Source organism: Hipposideros armiger, unplaced genomic scaffold (assembly GCF_001890085.2).
Source record: "Hipposideros armiger isolate ML-2016 unplaced genomic scaffold, ASM189008v1 scaffold_211, whole genome shotgun sequence".
Lineage (NCBI taxonomy): Eukaryota > Metazoa > Chordata > Mammalia > Chiroptera > Hipposideridae > Hipposideros > Hipposideros armiger.
The window spans coordinates 930,117-953,469 of record NW_017731561.1 but is presented as its reverse complement, the minus strand read 5'-3'; the positions used below and the strand labels follow the sequence as shown (position 1 = coordinate 953,469).

Below are 23,353 nucleotides of genomic sequence, written 5' to 3'. Positions count from 1 at the left end.
TGGAGCTGAGCTGCACCCTCAACAGCTAAGATTGAAGGACAACAACTTGACTTGATGGGTCCTAGAAAAAACACATTGTTTCCCAATAAAGTTAAAAAAAAAAATCAAGTTGAACCAGCGTGCACAATCCACAAAAACACATACTTTTATGAGATCTCAAGAAACAGACAATCCTGTTACAGGAATTAGATCCATATTATTAACGTGTGACATAGGTATGCATTTTTTAAATAAAGCAGAAAAGTATTTTAAGGAGAGAAAAAATATGGTGAATTTGATCTGGCAGATCCTAGGCACTACAACATTATTCGTAATATAAACTTTAAAAAAAATTGTGATAAAATACATGTAACGTAAAAGTTACCACTTAACCCATTTCTAAGTGTGGTTTATGGGCTTTTAGTCCTAAGGCCTCTATCTTTCAACAGATGGTAAACACAGACCAGCTACTGCAAACAATGAGACCTATTTAGTTGGCAAACTGAATTTGCAAGCAATTTGCATCTCCGCTTTCGGGGATCACAATTGCTGTTTTCAGAGATCCCAAGAGGAATTAAAACTATTTCTAATTTCCCGTTTTAGTTACAATTTCTCTAATTTCCTTGAGCAATTTGAATACCATCAGCCCACCAACACAAATACAGCTCTGTAATTCAGGTCAGAGAGGGAGCTGCAGCTCAAAGCTCTGAAATCATCACATGTGAATGAATAAAAACAGCAACACCAGGAAAGATCACAGGGTAAGATGGGATCAAGGATGCATAAACCCCGAGTTACAGGTTCAAATCCATTGCTAGGACATAGGGAAAACCGCTGATGTGCCCGTCCAGCCTTTCTTGACGTCTGGTTAGATGTAGGGCTGCGTCTCCAAACTTTGGGTTCCTTTTTGGTTTCTCAGCTCAGAGGCTGAAAGAGTCAAGGCAGTCGCTGTAGAAACCTCAAGAAATGATGCACCTCCGTTCTTGTCTTATGAATTACGTCCTTTGGAGAAGGCAAGAGGGAGAACGGGAAGCGAGCTTCCCTGTTCAGGGGTACCATATCAATACTATAATACTTAGGGATGCCAACATTTTTGGAGGGAACCAATGTCATCACTTTGTAAATCACCTAATAGGATGTAACACAAGGGTACAATGCTTCTCTGTTTATGAATGTTTTCACGTAATAATTCCTTTGTAACTGCCCAGGTGCATTCGTTTTCTGTGGCTGCTGTAAACCACTGCCCACAAACCTGGTGGCTTACGACAACAGAAATTTGTTCTCTGGTAGTTCTGGAAGCCATACTCCAAATCAGTATCACTGGGCCAGAATCAGGTCAGCAGGGCCCAGATCTTCCAGAGGCTCTAGAGGAGAGTTTGTCTCTTGCATCTTCCAGCTTCTGGTGGCAGCCAGCATTGCTTGGGTTGTGACTGCCTCACTCCCATCTTCAAATGTCTCTGCTGAGATTTCTTCTCCTCTGTATGTGTGTAACCTCCTTCTGCCTCGTCTTCTAAATATATTTGTGATGGCGTTTAGAACCCATTCTGAAAATCCAGGGTGATCTTCCTATCTTAAGACTCTTTACTTAATCACCTCTTTAAAGCCCTTTTTCCAAACCAAGTAAAATTTCCAGGTTCCAGGATTAGGGGTGGGGGTGGGGTGCTGCATTATCAGCTTACTACACCAGGTAAGGCAGGTGCAATCATTCCCATTTAGAAGGGGGGCATTTAAGTAAAGTGACTTGCCTGAGGTGAAAAGCAAAATGATATCCTGCCACATGTACCAATTGCCAAAGTAACAGAATTCTTCTGGATGGTGGCTGGATCGTGTCATGTAGCCTGTGAGTGGGACCACACAGACACGAGAGTGGGGGTAGAGGCAGCAAAGCGGGTGGCATGGCTGGTGGTGTTGTCAGTGGGACCGAGGCAGACCCCCCTGGTCAGGCCACGTGGGAAGAGCTGGTATCCAGGGATGGACCCAGCTTGCTGTAGCAAAGCACCTAAGGACTATGCCTTAGAGGGGAAGGTATTGCAGGATTTGATGAATTTCCCTGAGGTCAAATCATGGCTCAGACAGAGTCATCGATTAGCTAGTGACAACCACACCAACAATTTCTAAAGACTGAAAATTTATTGGGAAATTATTGGTATAATTGATGAATGATTCGTGCCACCATCTATATCACTTGGAAGGCAGTTTGTATGATAGACTCCATATAAATTCCTTTACTTAGAGACTATATGTTTAAAGTTTTGACTTGTATACTAATTTTGTTTACTGAACCAGTTGTTAAAGGTTTTTTCCATGTAACGTCACCCCTAAATGGAAGTGACAGAGCTCTTACTCTTGCGCACGTGTACTTAGACCCCAGATTCCTGACTCCAGAAGATGAAACATGTATTGACGGAATTTCTCCAAATGTGTTCGATGTTTTCCTTGCTTCTGTCAGCCACATTCAGGTGGCTGGGCTCTCTCTCAGGTCTTTTAGGTCCTTGCCTGTTCCCATCATTCTGGAATCCACTATGCTGTGAAGTCCTGTCTCAACCTCTCAGGAGAAGCAAACCACAAGGCAAAGGGTTACTGTTCACTATTGTTGACTGCAGAACGGCACAAGCTAAATAGCAGTGCATCAGAGGACAGCTAGGAGCTCTGGCTCTGAGGACCAACAGACCTAGGCTTAGCACATTGCTGTGCCACAGCCTCGCTGTGTAATAATGGTCAAGTTAATTAACCTCTCCAAGGCTCACTTTTGTGTCTGTGGTGACAAGAGAGCCTATCTCAGAGGATTGTTGCATGGATACAATGAGAAAACACATGTAAAATGCACTAAAATGTTCTCAATGGTTATTTCGAGCTGTATGAGTTTGACTGCCATCTTTGAACGTTTCTATATTCTTTAATTTATGTGCAATAGGCATATACACTGTTTTAAAAAGCTTTTTAAGACAAAAGGGAAGGAAGCATCATACAAGGGTGCAAACCTTGCTCATACAGCCTCTGGACGAAGCTATGATAAACTCAGGAAATGGCTCTGACCCACTGACCTTTTCTTCTTAATCATCATAGCTGCTATTCCTAAGCCAACACTATGCAGACACGAGTTCATCTCACTGCTACAAGAACACTAGGAGGCAGGTATTACTGAGATTTGCCCTTTACAGAAGAGTTAATGAAGGCATAGGAAAGTGAGGGAATGTGTCCTAGGTCACACAGACAGGATATGAACCCAGCCTGGGGATTTCAGGGCTGGCACTCTGAACCCTCGGTGCCAATCAGCTTTGGGACTGAGGTAAGCCTTCACACTGTCCCTTTACTGCCGCCTTCAGGAAGGGCACAGACACCCCGCTCTTGGCTGATTTCCTCTGGCAGTAATCCATCCCTAGTATAAACCAATCAGGGACCACCTACCCCACAGCTACAACTTGGACAGACTGCAGAGGGGCCTCCCTGAAGGCGCAGAGAGAGGGAGCTGGGCTGGGTGTGATCTCCTGAGGCAAGTGTCCCCAGATGATGTATCTCATTCGCCAAGAGCTGCACTGGCTCCCCTGGGTGCTACTCCTTTGGGGTGATAGCCCAAAGGAGTAAGACGAGCCCTGGTCTGTGACTTGGTTTCCATTCCCGGCTCTGCCACTAGTCAGGGGCATGGCCTGAGGAATGCCATCCCCTCTCTGGGGATCTGAAGCCAGAGGACTTCTAGGCCTCACATTCTGTGAGTGTCTCAACTTCTGAAATAAAAAGCTCAGTGTTCCAAATAGCATCCAGGAGCATTAAAAATAAATCCCCATTTTCTGTGGCAAAGGCTTGACTTCTATCTCATCACTCCACAGGCTCCCTAACTCTGGTATTTTTATTCCCCTCAAAATAACCTTTTCAAAAGGCACCTGCACACTACCACACTGGCTTTCCTGTGGAGAGGGCTTTTCTGTGGGGAGGACACTTTTGTGCTCTGCGGGACATCACCATTAGCAGACATGACAGCAGATTTTAGACAGGCCCCTGGGAGGACAGAATGCCACAGGAAAGCCACAGAGCACGTCTAATCAGGGGACACTGGACATTCCGACTCCACACCTCACACAGACCCTCAGCCAGGGGAGGGTCTGTGACTCACTAGGCAACTCTTTGTGACTTTCTGATTATCACGAACATGAATCATGAGGAGACCCTCAGGGGTTCACTTGGATACTCTGGCCAAGAACCAAGAAGAAAAAAAGCTGCCTTTTAAAAACACACAATTTGTGTAAAATAACTCAGGTCTGAATCTATCTGGGCTAGGGCTGCTGTAACAAGTGATCTCAAACTTGGTGGCTTAAGATGACAGGACTTTATTCTCTATTTCAGACATGCCCTGTGATCTCCCCAAGAGAATGGCGGCAATGTATTCCTTTAAGGCTGAAGGGGACAGGAAGGGGTGGGGGTCTCAGAGGCTATACTTCTGTGGCAAATGGCAAAGGGAAAGCAAGCAAGGTCAGGATTCTTCAAAGAAAAGGAACTTTGGGACCATCCAGCCCAGGAATAGGAAAGGTTCTATTTCTGGTGTCACCTCCAATGAACTGACTGATGAGCAGCTTTTTGGGATGCTTGTGTTGGGAAGGACTCCGAGGCTGTGTTTCTGGGCCCAACTGGAAGGAGTGGTATATTAGTTTCCCGTGGCTGCTGTAACAAATTACCACAAACGCGGTGACTTAAAACAATAGAAATTTAATCTCTCACAGTTCTGGAGGCCAGAAGCCTGAAGTCAAGGTGCTGGCAGGGCCACGCTCCCTCTGAAGGCTCTAGGGGAGAACGCTTCCTTACATCTTTCAGCTCCTGGGGACGCCTAGCATTCCTTGCTCTGTGGTAGCACCACTCCAATCTCTGTTTTCACATGTCTTCCCTGTGTCTCTCTGTGTATATACTTCCCTCTCCTTTCTCTTATAAAGAGACAAGTCATTGGATTTAGGGTTCTCTCTAAATCCAGCATAAGATCATTTTTGAGGTCTTTCACTAATTAATTTTATAAAGACTTTATTTCCAAATAAGGTCACATTCTGAGGTTCTGGATGGACCTGCATTTAGGGTGTGGGGGGCACTCACAAACCAACCCAACACAAGTACCATGATGACTTAGCAAGCCTGACGGGGGTTCAGGACCGAACAGGGGCAGTACTATGTCTTCTATCTGCCACTTGATCCAGCCCAAGCCACAGCTTTACAGATGATGGAATTGAGGCACAGAGCATAAGAGTATTGACCAGTGTCACATTCCTAAGTAATGCCACAGGAAACCAGAATAAAAAGAGGATAAAGAGGTGGGGTAGGAGGTGAGAGTGGGGGTGGGGTGGTTGTGAGCTGAAATGCCAGCCAGTTGGACGCAGCATGGGGCCTTGTCATTCTATGTTCCACAGACTCCAGCCAGTGGGGGTGGGGTGGGTGGGAGGGGATGGAGATGAAATTACTGTTTTAGTTGTAGGATGACTGAGAAGGGCATCTTTGCATTTGAAATCATTGTCCAAAGAGGGTCTAGGTGGGGCAAAAAACATAAAACAAAAACAAACAAACAGGTAACTAACCAATTAGAAAATGTAGGAGCTTTGGAAGAATTAGTACCACTTGAACAATCAGTTTGCAGCAGATTGCCAGCCTTTCCCCCCTCTCAAATACACGAGAGCTCCTCTCACTAGGCAAAAGCCTTTCCAGGCTGGTCCCGGAAAGCATCGTGCGTACAGATGCCTGCTGGTTGCCATGGTGAATGATGCTGACCTGAAGAAATGAATAATGTGAGCGTTGGGGCGACAGTGGGATTACTCAGACGGTGGCTGCGAGAGAGACATCAAGGAGCGCCCAGAGCAGAGGAGAGAAGGCACCATTCCCTAGGCTTGGGTCCACTCTGCCTCTGACGGCTACGCTTTAACCAGATCCTCCTCGGCAAGCACCAGGTAAGGGGCATAAATGGCTCTTTTTGGAAATGGAAATGGCTTTTCCTTTCACACTCCACTTGGAAGAGGGCCAGGCAATGGTAATATGAATAGCTACAAATGGGGGGAATTTCAAAACAGCAGCAGAGGAAGGAAGACTGATTTGTTCCTCAAAGCTGAGGATGCTGCTAGCGTTCTGACAGAGAAAGCTCTTAAAAATGTCTGCTGGTGGGAACAGAGTCAGCAAAGACAGCCAGCAGCATTTGAGGCAAACAGGAGAAAAGACCTGGGACAAAAAACGGGATTTCTGATGACTCCTGATGAAAGGGATTTACAAAGGTCATTGCCTATATCATTAGTAAGGAATTAAACTCTTTTCACGGTGGGCCAAAGTGTATTTATAGGGATGTGTGGGGTGTTGGGGTAGGGTGGATGGGTGTGTATGAGGAGACCAATGGAGGGAGTGCAAATTTCAGTCTCCTTTGCAATGACCTCCCCTGAAGGGATCTGAGCACACCTGCCTCGTCCCTTTCACGTCCCATTTTTCTGGGAGGAAATTTCCAGCCAAACAGAAAAGAACTATCCCCCTTCCTGAGCATTTTAGTTCACTGTCATCTTTAGAGAGGAAAAACAAGGATTAATAAATCACTCAACACTATGCGTCTTTCTGCAGCTCACTTCCTCTAGGAATACTGGCATGAAAACAAGAGGTGGGAGGGAGGCAGGGAGGAGAAAGAGCAGCTCGTAATAGAAATCAGCTTGGCTTAATATCCAATTCTGGTTAAAATCTGATGGAATGTTTTTTACTATGTCATTTCAATCTAAAACAAAACCTTCTGGGCTTCTTGTGAGAGGAGGGGCAGAGAACAGAGCTGGGTGAGACTTACATGTAAACATACTCGGGTTGAATATGGCGGCCCCTGAATTTTAGATCAGGGGAAAGTCAGTCAAGGGGGAATTGAATGAAAAACAAAAACAAAAAAGCTTGAAGATGGTGCTTTCTTACCTAAGCTCAAGGACTGGCAATCTGAAGAGGGCTCATTAGATTTGCCTGGAAAAACAGCAATGGGTCCTAACACCAGCACGTCATTGTGCAGTTATGTCCTACTATTACTAAACCCAGCAGCCTTGCATTTGAAAATCCAGGGATTGAGTGGCTTGGAGTCTCGAATTGATCAGCTGAGTCACCTCAGATTGCTCATCTATAAAATGGGGATCTAATTCAGAGGGTATGATGGAGAATAAACAAATTTATTATTGTATGTTGAAACCTAGCATGACTTGTGACACAGCAACTGCCGGCTAACTGTTGGTTATTACCATTAACATTCATAGTACCAGTAGTATTAAGTAGTGGCAATTATGCTGGCATTTCTGATTTCTTGACCTATGAAACTAATCTCCTGGGTGCCCTGGCTTTGAAAAAATAAACAAACAAAACAAGAGCAGAAGCTTTGGGGGGCGGAATTAGCTGCCAATGAGTGATGAAGCAAATCTCCTCCTGCCATGGGCAATAGAACTGGGACGCTAAAACAGCAGTGGGCAGAATGGTCTAGACGGCTGAGCTCTTGGCACTTGGAACAGATGCAGGAGGTCCAGAAGGGATAGTTAAGTAAAACATTTGTTTGACTTGGAGGTCATAGACCTGTGGTGACTAATGCAGGGACTCTGAGGTTGTCCTGATTTCTTCTTTTATAGCCTTTCTTCTTCTTCTTTTTTTTTTTTTAAGGATTAGGAACAATGTTATATTTAAAGGATCTGAGCCAGGGCAGGATGAGGCTAGGGGATGTGAGTGCATCTTTTTTTTTAGCTCTGAAAGCCACCACCAGCTTTGACAAGAGATTGCCCTGATTTGAATTTCTGCCATTGTTTAGTTATGCCTAGCTGAGAACCATCGCCTCTTGGCCTCCATTTCTTTGTCTGTAAAATGGGTGCAATGTTAGTCTCCATCTTGAATGCTCAATCAATGGTGGTTATGATTACCAAAAATAAATACTAAAATAAGGGGAAGCCACTTTTCACTTTGATTCTGGTTCCAGGATCAGGATGAACATCGAGGTTGGGAACGTTTCCTATACGGGAGCCATCATTTCCTGGTCATCCTCGGAGCCCTGCCTGGAGGACTATTATCATATTATGTACAGGCCCAACTGGAACAGCATCTTCTCTGGCTATCTTCGCTACAGCTTCCACCACGAGGAGAAAGTGCCTCGAACAATCAGCTCGGTGGTGCTGGAGCACCTCACCCCTTCCACTCTCTACTTTCTGTGCATCAGCTGCAAGAAGATTGCCTTCCCCTACAGGCACTACTGCACCATGTTCCACACGCTGGATAAGAGTCCGCTGGCCGCGGGGAGCTCCCTGGTAGACCCGCAGATCTCCCTGTGGGTGCTGATGGCTATCCTGCTGGCCTGCTTCACAGCCGTCTTAGCTTTCATCTGCCTCCAGTTCTGGTGCGTCCGCTGCCATGAGCCTCGTTGGTCTTACAGAGCTGGCAACATGGAGGAAGCCAATGGGTTGGTGAGATGGCCCGAGGAGGCCCCGAGTCTTGGTCAGAGGGAGGAAGACCTGCAAGGGCTCCCCCTGGTGGAAATGCCACGCAAGGATTCCGGAGCTGGAGCAGAACCGGAAGCTGAAGCTGAAGACGAACAGGAGGCCCTCCAGGAGGAGGGTAGCGATCAACATGCCATCCTGCCTCGTTCTGGGGACTGAGAGGTGGGGAGGAGGCAGCACGCATCATGTAGCTTAAAGCCCTCCACACAGTAGGTCTTTTGTAAAAATGTGTCTGTAGACTACCCATTTGGCTCCCCTCAAATGTCAGTGCTCTTGTGAATCACCTGCCTTTGACCAGTGCCCTGTGACAAAGCTTCTCAAGCTGCAAGACGTATACCCGCCATGGTGTGCCAAGGGAGAAACATGGCGCCTCTTAGAAGTGTCCGTTGGGGGTGGGGGGACGGACATTAGGAGTTAAAAACATTGTCTTACTATTAAAACAAACATGAACATTTTATGATGTAGAAAGTGAAATTTGCATGACTTAAATAAAACACAACACTTCAAGGACATTTCTGAGTGGTAGCTGGGCTCTTTGAGTGATGCTTTCAATCAGCTGAAGCAGATGTCATTTCCTTGGCTGTTGGGGGAGTTATTTTGGAAAGATGTGAGAAGGCTTGCTCTAGAGTATTTTTCAACTTTCAGGCAATCACATACCACTTGTACCCCTTATTCTTTTTTTTTTTTTTAAACCATAGACTATGTTTACTATTACTAACAATATATCTTCTTTGAATTGACTCATTTTTTAAACTTAAGCTTATTTTAAAAGATAGCCTTATATTACTCCAAAAATGAAAACCAGCACCCTCCTGTTAATAAATGGAAGGGAACAGACATAGGAATAATAAGATTGAAAACAAAGTAATATTAAATTTGACTCAGATACCACTGCCTTCTAAAGACTCGGAGCTTAAGGCCTGCTTTCTTATCTTTGATAACAAGGGAGATTAGCAAGAGTTGGAGAGGTATTAAAGACATATTAGCACCAACATAAGTCTTTCTCCTGGATATATTCCACATGGTTTGAAAGAGAATTGAAAAAGGAGGTGTTTTTACTTTGTGAGTCCCTCGTATTAATGCCATGTCTGTGAACTATCTAAGATGCTGTCTGTAAGCGTCCCCTGATTTGAGAACATTGCCTGGACCAGACGGGCTGTCCTAGAGAAGATACCTGCACTGTCCCAGCATCATCCTAAGACCTTCTAAGCCCCACCTTCAGGCCCAACTGGTGGGGCTCATCTTGGCTCATCGCACATCCCAATCTAGGGCTCGCTGCCTTACAGGAGTACCTTTTCTAACAATGCTATATTTATCTGGTTAGTTCCTTTTCTAAGTCCATCTGTGATTACTTTTGAAAATGGGGTCAAAGGTAGACATCTTTATTCCATCAGAAAGAAAAATGTTAGCTTTTTTTGGGTGGTTGTTGACACATTTCACCCTTTCAGTGGCATTTTTTTAGTCCTCCCATAAAAAACCCCAGGGTAAGTAGTGAATCACCTACATATGTCGCGGTGTTGGTGAGACTTTTGTGAACGTTGTTCCCCCTGTTGCCACCATGGGTATGGAAATGGACCTTGAGGAGGGGGCAGAGATGATGTCTGTTTTTTATCGCTACTATATCCCCAGCATGTAAAATCTAGCCCAGTGTCTGGCCTATAGTGCTTAATAAATGTCCGTTTAATAAATGGCAGAGGACTGACGGTCTAGAACAGGGTACCGTTTGGGATGTTTAGTTAATGTCAGGATGTGTCCATGTGAACAAAGCAGCGAAGAGGCAGAAGACCTGTCTCTCAGCTCTAGCTCCAGTCCACTGGATTTCCTTCCAACCTTCGACTTCTCAACTGCTTCCTGCCTGCAAAGCCCTCATATGTATTTATGAAGCACGAATCCCAGACTGACAGGACAATACCGCAATGAACCAACTGAGAAGCAGAAGATGGAATGCCACCACGAGAAGCCCCATGCACCTACTTCCCGGCTCACCTTCCCCCAACAGTTCTTGCACAGGATCCAGCCCCTGGTCTGAGTTCACCCCCATCCTTGCTAGTTGTGAACAAATAAAGATAAATATACTCACAGTCATTTCCGCCTGCATCTCTCTATTGCCTCATTATCTCTACACTTTCTTGCTTTTCTGATTTAGGGAACACTTTTCTATTTGCTTTTGTTCGCTAGCCCTCTTAGAAGGACACAGGCAAGACGACTCACCTTGGACCCATAGAGGTAATAAGGCTGGACGTTGGCGGGTTTATCTCTTTGCGGTTCTTGAGTGAAAGGAATGGCAGTTCGGACAAAACTAGCAAAAGAAAATAAATGGGACAGGGGTTAGCTGGGTCCTAATATTCTTCTTCAGGAGACACAATATAGTGAGAACCCTTCCTGATCAGGTGCAATGACACGGTTTCTTAAGTGGTTACCGATTAAGGTACTAACCTCCTCTGACCTACTCCGATTCAACTACTATGCCCTTTCCATGGATGGGAAACCTGTAACCCAGGTTCACAAGCTCGACTCAGGGCGTATGGCTAGAAAGTGAGAGTGGGCTGAGCCTGACAAGGGCCTTCCCCAGGGCCCCACCTCTCTCTCCAACCCATTTGCTTTCTCGAGAGCAGATTTCTGCACACTCTTTCTGTAAAGGCCTACATAGCAAATATTTTCAGCTTTGCCAGCCAGATGGTCTCTGTCACAATCACTCAGCTTCTACTGGTAGCATGAAAGCACCCATAAACAATAGTAGACAAATGAACGTGGCTGAGTTCCAATAAAACTTTATGAATTTTGAGTAATTTACAGTTGTCACCAAATTATAATTCTTCTTTGGATTTCCTCCTCAACCATTAAAAAGGTCAATACAATTCTTAGCTCATGGGCTGTACAAAAACAGTTGGGGATACGATGTGGCTTGTGGGCCAGGGTTTGCAAACTTGTGCTCAAAAGAATCCAAAGTCCCAAATCTCTAGAGAATCAGAGATGCATCTTGCTACGTGTGTGGATTCCTCCCAGGTCCTTCCATTCGTTCAACACACATTTATTTAATACCAGCCCTGAGGGTATGGAAGGACCTATAGTTTTGCTCATCCTTATGTACTTGTTTTGCACGTGAGTACATCTCACCTCTTCCATCAGGTTTTAACCTCTGTGGGAATAAGGGATTAGGTTTTGTTTCTACCCTGGTGCCTGGCCCAGGGCTGTGTGCATCTTGCAGATGTGTTCCACTTTGTCATGCATGTGTGTGTGCTCTGCACATGTATGCCTGTTTGCATGCATGCATTCCCACATGTGGACGTCCTCATAAAAGCACCATCTGATTGTGTTACTCCCCTTCCTTAAATTCTCCCAAGGTTCATAAATGCTCACTCCTAACGTGGCCTGTGGAGCAGTGCACGGTCTGGTCCTGCCCTGTCTTTTGTGGCACCATTCCCTATCCCATCTGCTCCACCCTCACCAGACTCTCAGCTCCTTTGAAACTTTGCCTAGAACACTCTACTCCTGCCTTTTTGCTCTTTTTATTCCTACTCACTCTTCAAGCATATTTCCTCAGAGGACGATGCCTCTCTTGAGGTTTGAATTACTTCCCGGACTGGGTCAAGTGGTGCTGTTCTCTCTCTCATGGCTATATGGGCTTTCTTCCATCTCCAAGTCCACTGCTTATCACAGGACATTTATCATGCGATTGTTTGATCACCTGCGTCCTCCTTTAGCCTGAAGGCTCCAAGAGGCAGGAAGGTGTCTGCTGGCTCGCCTTGGCAACCCTGCCTCCAGCTCAGAGCCTGCACCCAAGAGGGGCTCTTGAGACGCCTGTTGCAGGAACAAACTGACAACCATGCTGATCCGAGTTTGGAGGAGGCAGCTGGCTACTCCCTGCCCCACCCACCCCAGACCCCTCTGCACAGGGATTCCCTTACCGGTTGGTGGACCCATTGTAGCAGTAGTTGGGGAGGAAGTCAAAGTTCAGCTCCCAGAAAACATGCAGGGTGATGCGGCCATAGGGGGCAGACACGTTGTGATTGGCTTCCCGGAACATGGCGTCGAAGCTGTCCAGGGTCATGTGCTTACACAGCAGCCGGTGCGTGAGTCGGTTGATCTCTAGCAGCCACTCCAGCTCCTGGCCAGACAGAGAACCCACAGCTGCTGAGGACTCACACACACATCTCACAAGCATGTACCACTTTATCTTACCGATGCCTGTCATACGGTCAGGAGCCTCTCCAATAATCTCCAAACTGCCAACATGGGGACTGGGACCCCGCAGTGGCACGTGACAATATTCCTTTCTTCTGAGGAGTGGAAGGAATTGCTGAGAGAGGCTGCATGCCTGCCCCGGGGAGGGGACCACTGACCATGTGCACATCCCCTGCCTGCACCCCTTTGGGAAGAAAACATGCCTCCTTGCTTTCCAGCTTCCATAGTGTGAGAGAAAGCTTGTCCCTCAGCGCCACAATTAAGTACAACAAAGCTATGACTGGCTATCACCAGAGGCTATATCTCTGCCCTGCAGAAAGCAACCATTAGAGTCATTACCCCCTACCAGGTGCTATTAGGTCAAACCACATGAGACTACTAATTTTTTTAGGGTAAACACCACCGAATATTAGTAACTTTGTATGGTTCAACCTAATATGTGCCAAGCAGTATTTTAAGCACTTTATATGTGTTAACTCATTCCATGCTCAAAAAAACCCTATAAAGTCAATATTACTTGCTGTCCTTGCTTTCCACATATAGAAATTGAGGCTTTGAGAAGTTAAGTAACTTGGCTTGAAATCCAGGAAGTTGGGCCCCAACGTTTCCTTCTTCACCACCATGTAACACCTATGGGAAGTTTTTAAATAGCTGGGGGCAAAATGTCCCCTCCCTTGGACTGTAGGCTCTCAGTCATACAGGAGTTAGTCACATGGGCAGAGATGCAGCTGCAAGCCATGGACACACAGTCTGCCATCTACCCACAATGACCAGGGACCTGAGTGAGCTGTGGACCCTCATTGTTGGAATCCCACCTTTCGGCAGAGAACGGGAGCAGAGTGGATACTATCCAGACACAACAGGACACTGCATTTGCTGGGAAGTAAAAAGGGAGTGAAACCCTCTGGGCTGGCTTTAGTCCCTCATCACATTGCTATCAAAAAGAACCAAAGCACATGCTCCAGCAGAGACAACGCAGCCCTCTTGGTGCTGCTTTAGGACACTCCCATGCTGTTCTGTTTCAGCTGGCTTTTGAGATGGGACAACTGTCCCTGTTTTGTTGAGGGGAAAGCTGAGACTCGGCGGAGTAAGCAAGCTGCCCAGATTCACAGAGAACACCTACAACAGGACTGAGGACATTGATTCAGGTCTGCTGACTCCACGTGTGGCCCCCGTGACACAGCTAAGGAATAAGGAAACAACTGCTGAGAAAGCCCTTTGAAAAGTCAAGACGGTTTTACAACATAGAAACAAAAAGAACATAGGAAGGGCAGTCTACCAGAGCATGGCGAGGAGGTGGGATGGCCAGAGGCCCAGCTGTCTCCAGTCCTAGGAAGCAACCCCATGCCAGGCATTCAATTGTGTTCTCATCAGCCACCAGGTCCCCTAACCCTGGTTGGGGTCCAGAGTGTGGTTGGATACAGGCCCCAGGTCTTGCTTCTAATCTTGGAGCTTTGCTGTTCTAAAACTCAGATTCTGGGGCTCGAAATTGGGGGTATAGAAGTGGATCAAAGCTTGGAAAACTTAAATGGCTGCAGGGGCCAGGCGGTTAGGTGAGACAGGCTGGGTGGGAGAGGGTCTTGGGGTTGGGTAGTCTGTGGCCAACTGGGAAGCCCTTGCCCAGAGAAAGGCTGAGCTTCTATTAACTCATCTGAGTGTTGCCACTTCGGGATAGGGCTTAGCAATGGCAGATGCTGCCATTTTTTAAGAGAAGGTCATCTGGGTTTCCATTCTGGAATAGCAACCGGAAGAACAAGATTCCAGTCGTCATGCCCCATAAAGTCAATGAAGGACAGAAATACAGAATCAGCTCTCTGCTTCCGTCCCTTGGGGGGCTCGCTAGCTGGACTGTATCTTTCTTCCCATTCACTTAGGATGGGCAAAAAAAAAAAAAATGATAAAAGGAATAAACGCTAATGAGTTTATTTCTAAGATCACTGAATCACCCTGTTACTGGGAAGATAACTGCAGATGAGAAAGCGGGGAACGATTTCTGTTCTAATGTTCTGTGCTTTTTAACAGTCTCATGAATGCGTGTCAGTGTTTACACGGGAGCTAAAAGGAGTGTTCTCAACTCTGTTGATATGGGGCTGCTGAAAATGTAGGTCCACTTCTCCTGCCATGCATCAGTACAGGGCTGTTTCTTTGTTATGTAATCCACTCTGCGGTTTTGCATCAGCCGTGTTCTTCAGGCCTTCCCATCAGGAGGGCCCTTGCCTGTGGGAGGCAGAGGGTTTGAAAGGCCACATGAGGGGTTCGGGTCCCTCCTGAAAGGACATCAGCATTGTACAGCAAAGTGGATTTACTGAGGAAATAACCCATATAGGTAACTTCTGTGAAGCAGTGCCAAGAGCTCTTCAAAGGCAACCAGAACACTTGAGTGTCAGCCACATGCGACTGTTAACCAGCTCTGTGGCCCCAGGTAGGTGAGAAGACCAGGCTCTCACGCTCATGTTCAAGGAGGCCTGGTAGGTCAGACACGATGAGGTGAGCTAGTGGGGCTAGCAGCAAACCAAAGACAGCACAACCCAGCTGACGGGGATGTCTAGTCATTTCTAGGCAATTGTTGCCATCTAGGAAGGCTGGTCTGGTGCTGCCAGAGCTTCTGCTGTTTTACTAGAATTCTTCCAAATGTTAAATGTTGGCTCAAATGTTCAAATACTCTGCAGCCTAAAGAAAACACAGCCTGCAGGCTGCCAGCTCTCAACTTGAGCACCAGATCTTTCGGAGAATCTACGTGTATTTGCTCAGCTGGGTAAGAGGAAGGTGATTGACAAGAAATCGCTGCAACCCTCCCAACTCGGCATCAAGCTGCTTCCCCGTCTCAGACTGGCGTTGCTAAGGCGGAGGGAAGGGCTGAGGGGAGCACATGCCTTGGTTTGTTTCTCAGAGGAGGCAGTAGTTTCTCAGCTAGGGTGAGTGGGAACCTCCTGACCCCACCGGAGGGAGCACCCCTGAGGTCTCCTCTTCAAGGGCTTCACAGGAAGTGGTTACTCTCCTGGGGCCCCTGTCCTCACCTGAGAAGGGCTTTTACTGCTTGTTTTGATTTTGTTCTCAGCTAAGAGAACATTCAGTGCCTTTGAAGGGGTGGGGTGGGGAGAGGCCATGGACACCCACGCACACCTCAAACCTGTTTGTTCCTAAGATATGTTCATTCATTACTGAAAAACTAGAAGATACAGATTAACAAACAAAAAGATGAAAATAAAAATCCCACCCCTTGGACATCATCACTGCTCACAGTTTGGCATAAACAAAGAAAAATTTATTCCATAAACTAGATCTCCCAGAAGAACATGTACTATATTATAGTCTCTTAAAGTGACCCAGGTCTCAGGGAGGCAGTTAGATCAAGTTCTCTCACTAAATGTTGCTGAAAATTTGCCCTGAGAATGTTTCATTGCAGCCCCAAATTTCCATGTTCCTCTCATCTTTTTTTTCCCCTAAGTTATTATTTATTAAGTGCAAGGAACTACGCAAAGCTTTTTCCAGACAGTAATCTCATTTCATCCTTATGACAACACTCTGCGGTGAATTCTAATATTTCCTTCATTGCGTAGATGAGAAAACAGGCTTATAGAAGGTAACTTGCCCAAGATCATGGGGCTAGTAAGTGGCAGGACCAGGACTGGGACTTCAGGTCTTTCTGACTCTAGAGACCTAGTTCTTCGTCAATTTTTTTTTTTTTTTGTAAATACTGTGTCCACTGAAAAATAAAAGAACTTTAATTTTGAAATAATTTTAGACTTACACAAAAGTGAGAACAGCAGAATTCCTACACATCCTTGACTCAGTTTAACCAATATTAGCATCTTAGATAACCACAGAATAGTTATCAAAAGTAGGAACTTAACAGTGGTACTGGTATTATTAACTTGATGAAAAACCTTATTCAAATTTCACCAGTTTTTCCACAAAGGTCCTTTTTTTCTGTTCTAGCTTTCAATCCAGGATCCCACATTGCATTTAGTTGTCATGTCTGCTAGTCTTCTCCAATCTCTAGCAGTTTTTAGCTTTTCTTTGTCTTTCATGAGCCGGATGCTTTTTGAAAAGGATTGTTCACTTTTTTTTTTTGAATGTCATTTGATTTGGGTTTATGTGCGATTTTCTCATAATTAGGTTGAGATTATGTATTTTGGCAAGAATACCACAGAAGAATACATATCAGGGGATACATGAGTCTTTTATTATTGGTGAAATTAACCTTTGATACTTGGTTAAGATGGTGTCTGCAAGGTTTCCCCATTGTGAAGTTACTATTCTTCCCTTCGGAGTTAATAAATACCTTGAAGAAGATTGTGTGAGGCTATGCAAGTATCTTGTTTCTCCTCCAAGCTCTTATTTTAGTAATTTTTTATTGTGGGGAAAATACACATAACACTAAATTTACCATTTTAAAATACACAGTTCTGTGGCAGTAAATGCTTTCACTAGTTGTGCAGCCATCATTACATTCTATCTCCAGAAATTCTTAATCTTCCTCAGTGGAAACCCTGTACCCATTAAATACTAACTCTCAATTCCTCTGTACTCACCATTCCACTTTCTGTCTCTATGAATTTGGCTACTCTAGGACTCTCATAATAGAGGAATCATAATATATTCTTCTCAAAGTCCTGCCCGCTAATTAATTGTGGCACCCATTGCTGGGTCTTGCCAGCAGCAATTATTACTGTCGTGACCTAACGATGACTGATGATTTTCTATTTCCCTCATTCCTTCCATTCATCTGCTTTTCAAAGCATTAAAGTCTTCCTTTGATTTACTTAAAGACTGATCAATCAAGTTGATTCTACTTCTTAGAGAGAATTATCAGAGAGAAGTTCAAATTGCTGTTTTATAGGAGAAGGAAGCAGGCCTATTGCATGCTTGTGTGTTAGGACCAACTCTATAATTTGCAGGTCCCAGGGCAAAATGGAAATGCGGGGCCCCTTGTTATAAAATTATTAAGAATTTCAAGATGGTGACTGCCGAGCATTAAACCAAGCACAGAGCCCTTCCAGGCCTGTACGACTGCACACCCATGCCTCCCTAGCTTCACAGGAACACTCACCCCTAGCTCAGAGCTGTACAATCCTGAAGACAAGCAGCTAGCTGTGCCCCAAGGTTGGCCATCTCAAGACATTTCAAGATCCTTATTTTTCTGTTCCATTCCGATAGGAGAGACATACTGCTTCTCTTTAACTAGCCTAGTACTAGTCTCCCAACAACCCCCAGCTAGGCTCCTATCAGAGGAATCCCAGAATGCAAGTCCCACGGGCCCCAGTCTCTTACCACAATGGAGGTCAGGTCCTCACTCTCAAAGCGGCTGATAGCCTGGTCCAAGGATTTATACATGGCAGCAGAGATGCGCTGGGTAATGAGCCTGTTCAAGTCAATTGATCTACCCAAGAGCTGCGTGGAAGAGAGAGAGAGAGAGAGAGAGAGAGAGAGAGAAGTTACTTAAGGTTTGCACAGACATATGACAACTAAATGCAATGCACTGATAGGAAATTGGGTTGAAAGTATAAAAGGACATTACTGAGACAAATGGGGACTCTGTAGAAAACAATATTGTCAAATTTCCTGAGTATGGCAATTCTATTTTGATTATGAGAGAATGTCCCTGTTCTTGGGAGATACACACTCAGGTATTCAGGAGTGAAGTGTCATGATGTCTGCAACTTACTCTCAAATGGCTAAGAAAAAAAAGCATATATCTTAAAAATATATATTTTAATACATTATTTATATACTTATATATTTATATATGATTTATGTATACTAAAATACATTTACACTATATTTACTGTATTTGTAAGAGAAAAAACATATACATGAGAAAAAGAAAGTGCAGCAAATGTGGTAAAACATTAATAATCATAAATTTGTGGAGTACATATGTGTTCACTGTATTATTCTTTCCACTTTCCTGTAGTTTTGAAATATAAACCATTGAGGGAAAATACGATTCATTCAGAATCACAGGAAGAGGCTCAGGACAGGCTCTGGCATCCCGTGCAATGCTGACATCCTAAGTTTAGCCCTGAGGATCTTCACAGTCCCCTGGGAAGAGCAGCCCCCTCAGTAACGGCCTACTGGGTAACTTCATGGGGATAATTTTAAAGCAGGAGGATGAAGCACTGGTTACAGGATGGAAAATACAGCTTATGATAATTTCCACCGGGGTACACATGGGCATTATCGTGGGTGCTACATAGACAGCAGTAAACATTTATTGAGCACCTACTGTGTGCACTGCACTTTGCTAGGTGTCCAAGGATTATTCTTAACTGTTTTATTTTTTTCTACTTGTCTTTTTGGGTAACATTTCTACCACTGACTAAGGCCCCTTATAGCTATCTCATGCACACATAAAACCCTCAGTATTTAATATCCTGTGGCTAATTCCGGCTGCATCGGTAACTGACAGCCAGAACTTTCTGAGAGGCCAAAGGTAAAAGCACTGAGCTCCTGCTGTTGGCTGAGATAAAAAGGTTCTTACAAGTCTCCACTTCCCTTGGATTTCTCATAGCAATGAGAATGTCCAAGGTTTCCGAGGTGCCCCTTTCCTATTCCTCTAGGGCATCTTCTCAGTGGAGGCTCTGCCCCTCCTTCACCTGCATCTTCTCCACAAGCACCATGGACCACATAATAAGCAGGCAGAGGTCGCAGCATAGAGGCCATTTCTCCACCGCGTGGCTGACCACAGGGCTTAGGAGCAGGGTGCAGAGGCTGCTGGCGCATCTCACTTTGTCTGCCCGGCTCTGGTTAACATTTTTAAGCAGAGATGTTGAGCTACCGGCATTCTTCTACCTCTGGGGGTCAAAGGTTAACAGAAAGCAACTCCAAAAAAACAAATCATCATTTCTACGCTGGACGTAGCTGACATGCTTCATTTCAAAAGGCTCACAGCTCTCCTTCACTTAGGCCAGCATTCGAGCCCTCTTCAGGGACAGGCTGACCCATTTCAGAGCTGCGGTCCCCACTGAAGGAAACAGGCTGCAGCTTATGATGGGAAGACAAAGGCGCTGGTGACCACAGCTCCCCAGAGGTGAGCTGCAGATGGGATGAGAAGTCTGAGGCCTTTTTATTGTTTGTAAGATTCTGGGGCTGTTACACCTACGCTCAGAAGTCCAGACGGGGCAATACGCAGGGCAGACAGTACGCCGTCCTGGCTTCTGATCTCACAGTTATTCTCTCCAGCCCGTTCCACTGTGGCTTTCTGTCACCATTACCTGGACATGTCTCTGCTTCAGCAGCGTTTCATAGCGGTTGGACGGCGGGTATGGAATGATGACTCCATAGTTCTTACATTCAGCTCTAAAACGTTTATCCAACAAGACACTGGAAGGGATAAAAGTCAAATAAGACCAGCAAACATGACAGTGAGTGGTTTGCAATTGCCCAGCCACACCTACGATCTAAAACAGACCACAGCGTCTGCCCATGAAACACTATCTTATGTATTTTAAATATCTATCCATCTATCTATCTATCTATCTATACATATATATATATATTTTTTTTTTCTGTTCGAGAGCAAAGTTCTTCAAATTTCTTTGCAACCCCAAGAGTTAACCATGTGAAATAGAATTTCTAAGTTAAAGACAGGCAAGAGAGAAGCTGATCTGCTCTCTTCTTTTATTCATTTACCAAAAATCCCACAAAAGTTTCCAATAGAAAACATTTTAACTACTAGGGGTACAAAGTTCCCGTCCTCATGAAGCCTATATTCTAGTAAAGACAGGCTGATACTAAATAAATAAGCAGAGGAATAAAATATCAAATAGTAAACATCTGCATAGTATTTATTATTAGGTGTAGCCCCACCCACAATACACAGGCACATAAAACACGCATTTTAAATCTCACAACAACCCTACTAGTTAGGTATACCATTATTATCTTTCACACTGAGGCACAAATTGCAGAGTAATAAGTGCTCTGCAAATAACCAAACAGGACCATTTGGCGTTAGCTCTCTAGAGAGGTTTTGTTGGACAGAGACCTAAATGCTAAAAATGGAAAGATCTGGGAGAAATGGAAGAAATACCTCATGCACAATTATCTTGGAATGTTTGAGAAAAGGAAAGATGGCCAGTGTGGATAAAGGGCCGGGCATGCTGGAGATCGTGGTGCAAAAATGAATTTATAAAGTTAGTCGAGGGGCCAGATATGTAGAACTACGTAAGCCACAGTAAAGAGGTTAGATGTTTTCTAGATGTAATTGGAAGTCATTAAAAGGTTTTCGGCAGGAATGTGACATAATCTAAAAATCTACACTCTCCAGTAATAGGTGGCAGCCACCAGCCTCAGGAACCTACCGAGGCACCGCCTGAAACATGGTGCGTCCAAGCTGAGATGTACTATAAGTGTAAAATACATGCTAGGTTTTGGAGACTCAGAAAAAGATGAAAACTATCTCTTTAATAATTTTTAATTCTTACATGTTGTTTATAGTATTTCCAGGTATATTGGACTACATTAAAATATATTAAAATTAATTTTACCTGTTTGTTTTTCCTTTTTAAAACATGGTTGCTAAAATTTAAAAAATTACACTTGTGGCTCACATTCATAACTGCATTATATTTCTAATGGACACCACAGATACAGATCATTCTTTCCATCCTGTGTTTTCTCTAATGCTTCCAACCTCTCTAGCTTTGTCAGGAAGCCTGCCCCCTCTTGTGGTCTGTGAATGAGACATTTACATGTACTAATCACGTTAATCTTCTCAACAGTCCTAAGAAATAGGCCTATTATTATTATTACCATTATTATTATTGAACTTTTCAATACATATAACATATTAGTTTCAGGTATACAACATAGGATTTGACATTTATATTCCTAATGTTATGATCATCATGGTAAGTCTAGTAACTACCTGTCGTTGTACAAAGTTATTACACTATTATTGACTATATTCCCTATGCTGTACACTACATCTCAATGGCTTATTTATTTTATAACTGGAAGTTTGCACCTCTACTTAAAACTTCACACTTTCCACTCCCCCATCCCCTCCCCTCTGGCAACCATCAATTTTTTTCTGTGTCTATGAATCTGTTTCTGTTATTGTTTTGTTTCTCAGATTCTACCTATAAGTGACATTATGGGGTATCTGGCATGCTATCATTATTATTATACTTCTGCCACAGGGACTTTGCACAAATAGAGCCTTTTGCCTACAATTTCCTGTCCCACCTTTCACCTACTTTTGCTTAACTCCTATCAATTTCAGATATGAACTCAAATGTTACTTTCTCAGGATAGCCTTTCTAGTTCCCCACCCCAAGGACTAGTTCAGGTTTAACTGTCATATATTCCCATATTCCCATGAACTTTTCCTTTACAGGGCATACGTAACCTCCCTTGTCACTGTGCATTCATCAGTTTTTATTAATGTCAGTCTTCCCCCCCGGACTCTCAGCTCCGGGAGGTCCAGCACCATATCTGTCTATTTTACTTTCTCCTATATTCTAACATTAAGTCCAGGCCCATGTAACCACCAGATTTCCTTAGGTGCTAAAGGAGGGAGGTTTTATAACAGAAAACTTGTGCTCTCATACCTGCCGGCCATGGCTTTGTAGTAAGCAAAGATCTGGTCTGCCAGCTTGTAGACAAACTGATCAAAACACAGGTTCACCTGGTGAAGAGGAAGCAGGGAATATCAGCGGTGTCTGTCCAGCTTTATCACAGGAACTTAGGCAACTCAAAAAGGGCAGTTGGGAAGGACCACTCAAAGTGTATTGTGGGGGAAGATGCTTTGAAGGAGAAAAAAAAGGAGAGTCTATGGCCAAGAACGTTTGGGAAGTCTGGTCCCTTGCCCTCAAGGTCCTCAGTGAGGCACAGAAAAGGCAAAAAGCTGTTGAAGAATGCTGGTCCTCTCCTCGCTGTTACAAGGGACCTGCCCAGGGGGAACACAACAGATAGGTCTCCATGTTCTGTAATTACCCATATCAGCCTCCCCAACCACCTCTCATGCTAGACTTTCTTGACTTTTCCTTCCACTTTCCTTTACCTTGCTTTGCAAATAAAGACGTGACGGTCATTAGAAATTTTACAACCTTAAAAAATATATTGCTTAAACATCTTTGGTTTTTAATGAACTGCCTTGCCATTTTAGTGTTTCATCACATGGGTGTCAGGCTGTGATACTTGGGTGAGAAGAAAGTTCACATCAGACACAGATGATCAAACCCCAGTCTTCTGACAGGGCAGGAGCAGGAAATGACTGAGTTGGGGCTGGCATGAGGTGGGGCTGTGGTAGAAGCAGGTTAGCAGTTTGACTTCAAAGGAAATGGATCCTATGTAGGTGGTTGTTGATCTTTGATTCCTTTCTCACCAAATTCTCAGCTCTACAAGGTTAACTCTTTATGCGAAGAGCTTTCATGTCTTTTATTTTACACCCCGGGTATTATTCTGAACACAGAAACAGTAGCATGTAAGGGCTGGCTGTCCTCATATGCAGATAACCCAGGTCTCTGACCTAGACGTTGAACTTCAAGGGCACTGGGCCTCCTCCAGGCAAAGACGCTGCAGGGCCCAGGTGGGGGTGACCACTCATACCCTGTGCTCCTCCTCTAGAACCAGCTTTGGGTATCCTTTCCCATAGGACACAAGCCCCTTCCAGGCCCTCTGTGCTCTTTTCCCTGGATTTATCCCTGAGGGTGAGCCACTCTGCAGGTATGTGCACCCCTAGAGCCCAGGGCTGGCCAAGGGGCCATTGTTTGTGGGCAGGGTAGTTGACA

At 44.7% G+C, this 23,353-nt stretch overlaps 2 protein-coding genes across 2 annotated transcripts in view; one reads left to right on the top strand and one right to left on the bottom strand.

The window, feature by feature from the left end:
- Positions 1–23,353, bottom strand: part of CYFIP2 (cytoplasmic FMR1 interacting protein 2) — a 116,583-nt gene that overhangs the window by 33,741 nt on the left and 59,489 nt on the right. Inside the window, exons 18-22 of the mRNA XM_019653964.1 lie at positions 22,172–22,248; positions 19,832–19,940; positions 17,889–18,008; positions 12,338–12,537; positions 10,641–10,728 (exon numbers count right to left, since the gene is read on the bottom strand). Of these exons, the coding sequence (XP_019509509.1) occupies positions 10,641–10,728; positions 12,338–12,537; positions 17,889–18,008; positions 19,832–19,940; positions 22,172–22,248 (594 nt within the window). The remainder of the gene's footprint in view (positions 1–10,640; positions 10,729–12,337; positions 12,538–17,888; positions 18,009–19,831; positions 19,941–22,171; positions 22,249–23,353) is intronic.
- FNDC9 (fibronectin type III domain containing 9) lies at positions 5,459–10,514 on the top strand. The gene is made up of 2 exons (XM_019653983.1): positions 5,459–5,897; positions 7,916–10,514. The coding sequence occupies exon 2, from the start codon at positions 7,923–7,925 to the stop codon at positions 8,586–8,588; it is 666 nt and encodes a 221-aa protein (XP_019509528.1). The 5' UTR covers positions 5,459–5,897; positions 7,916–7,922; the 3' UTR covers positions 8,589–10,514.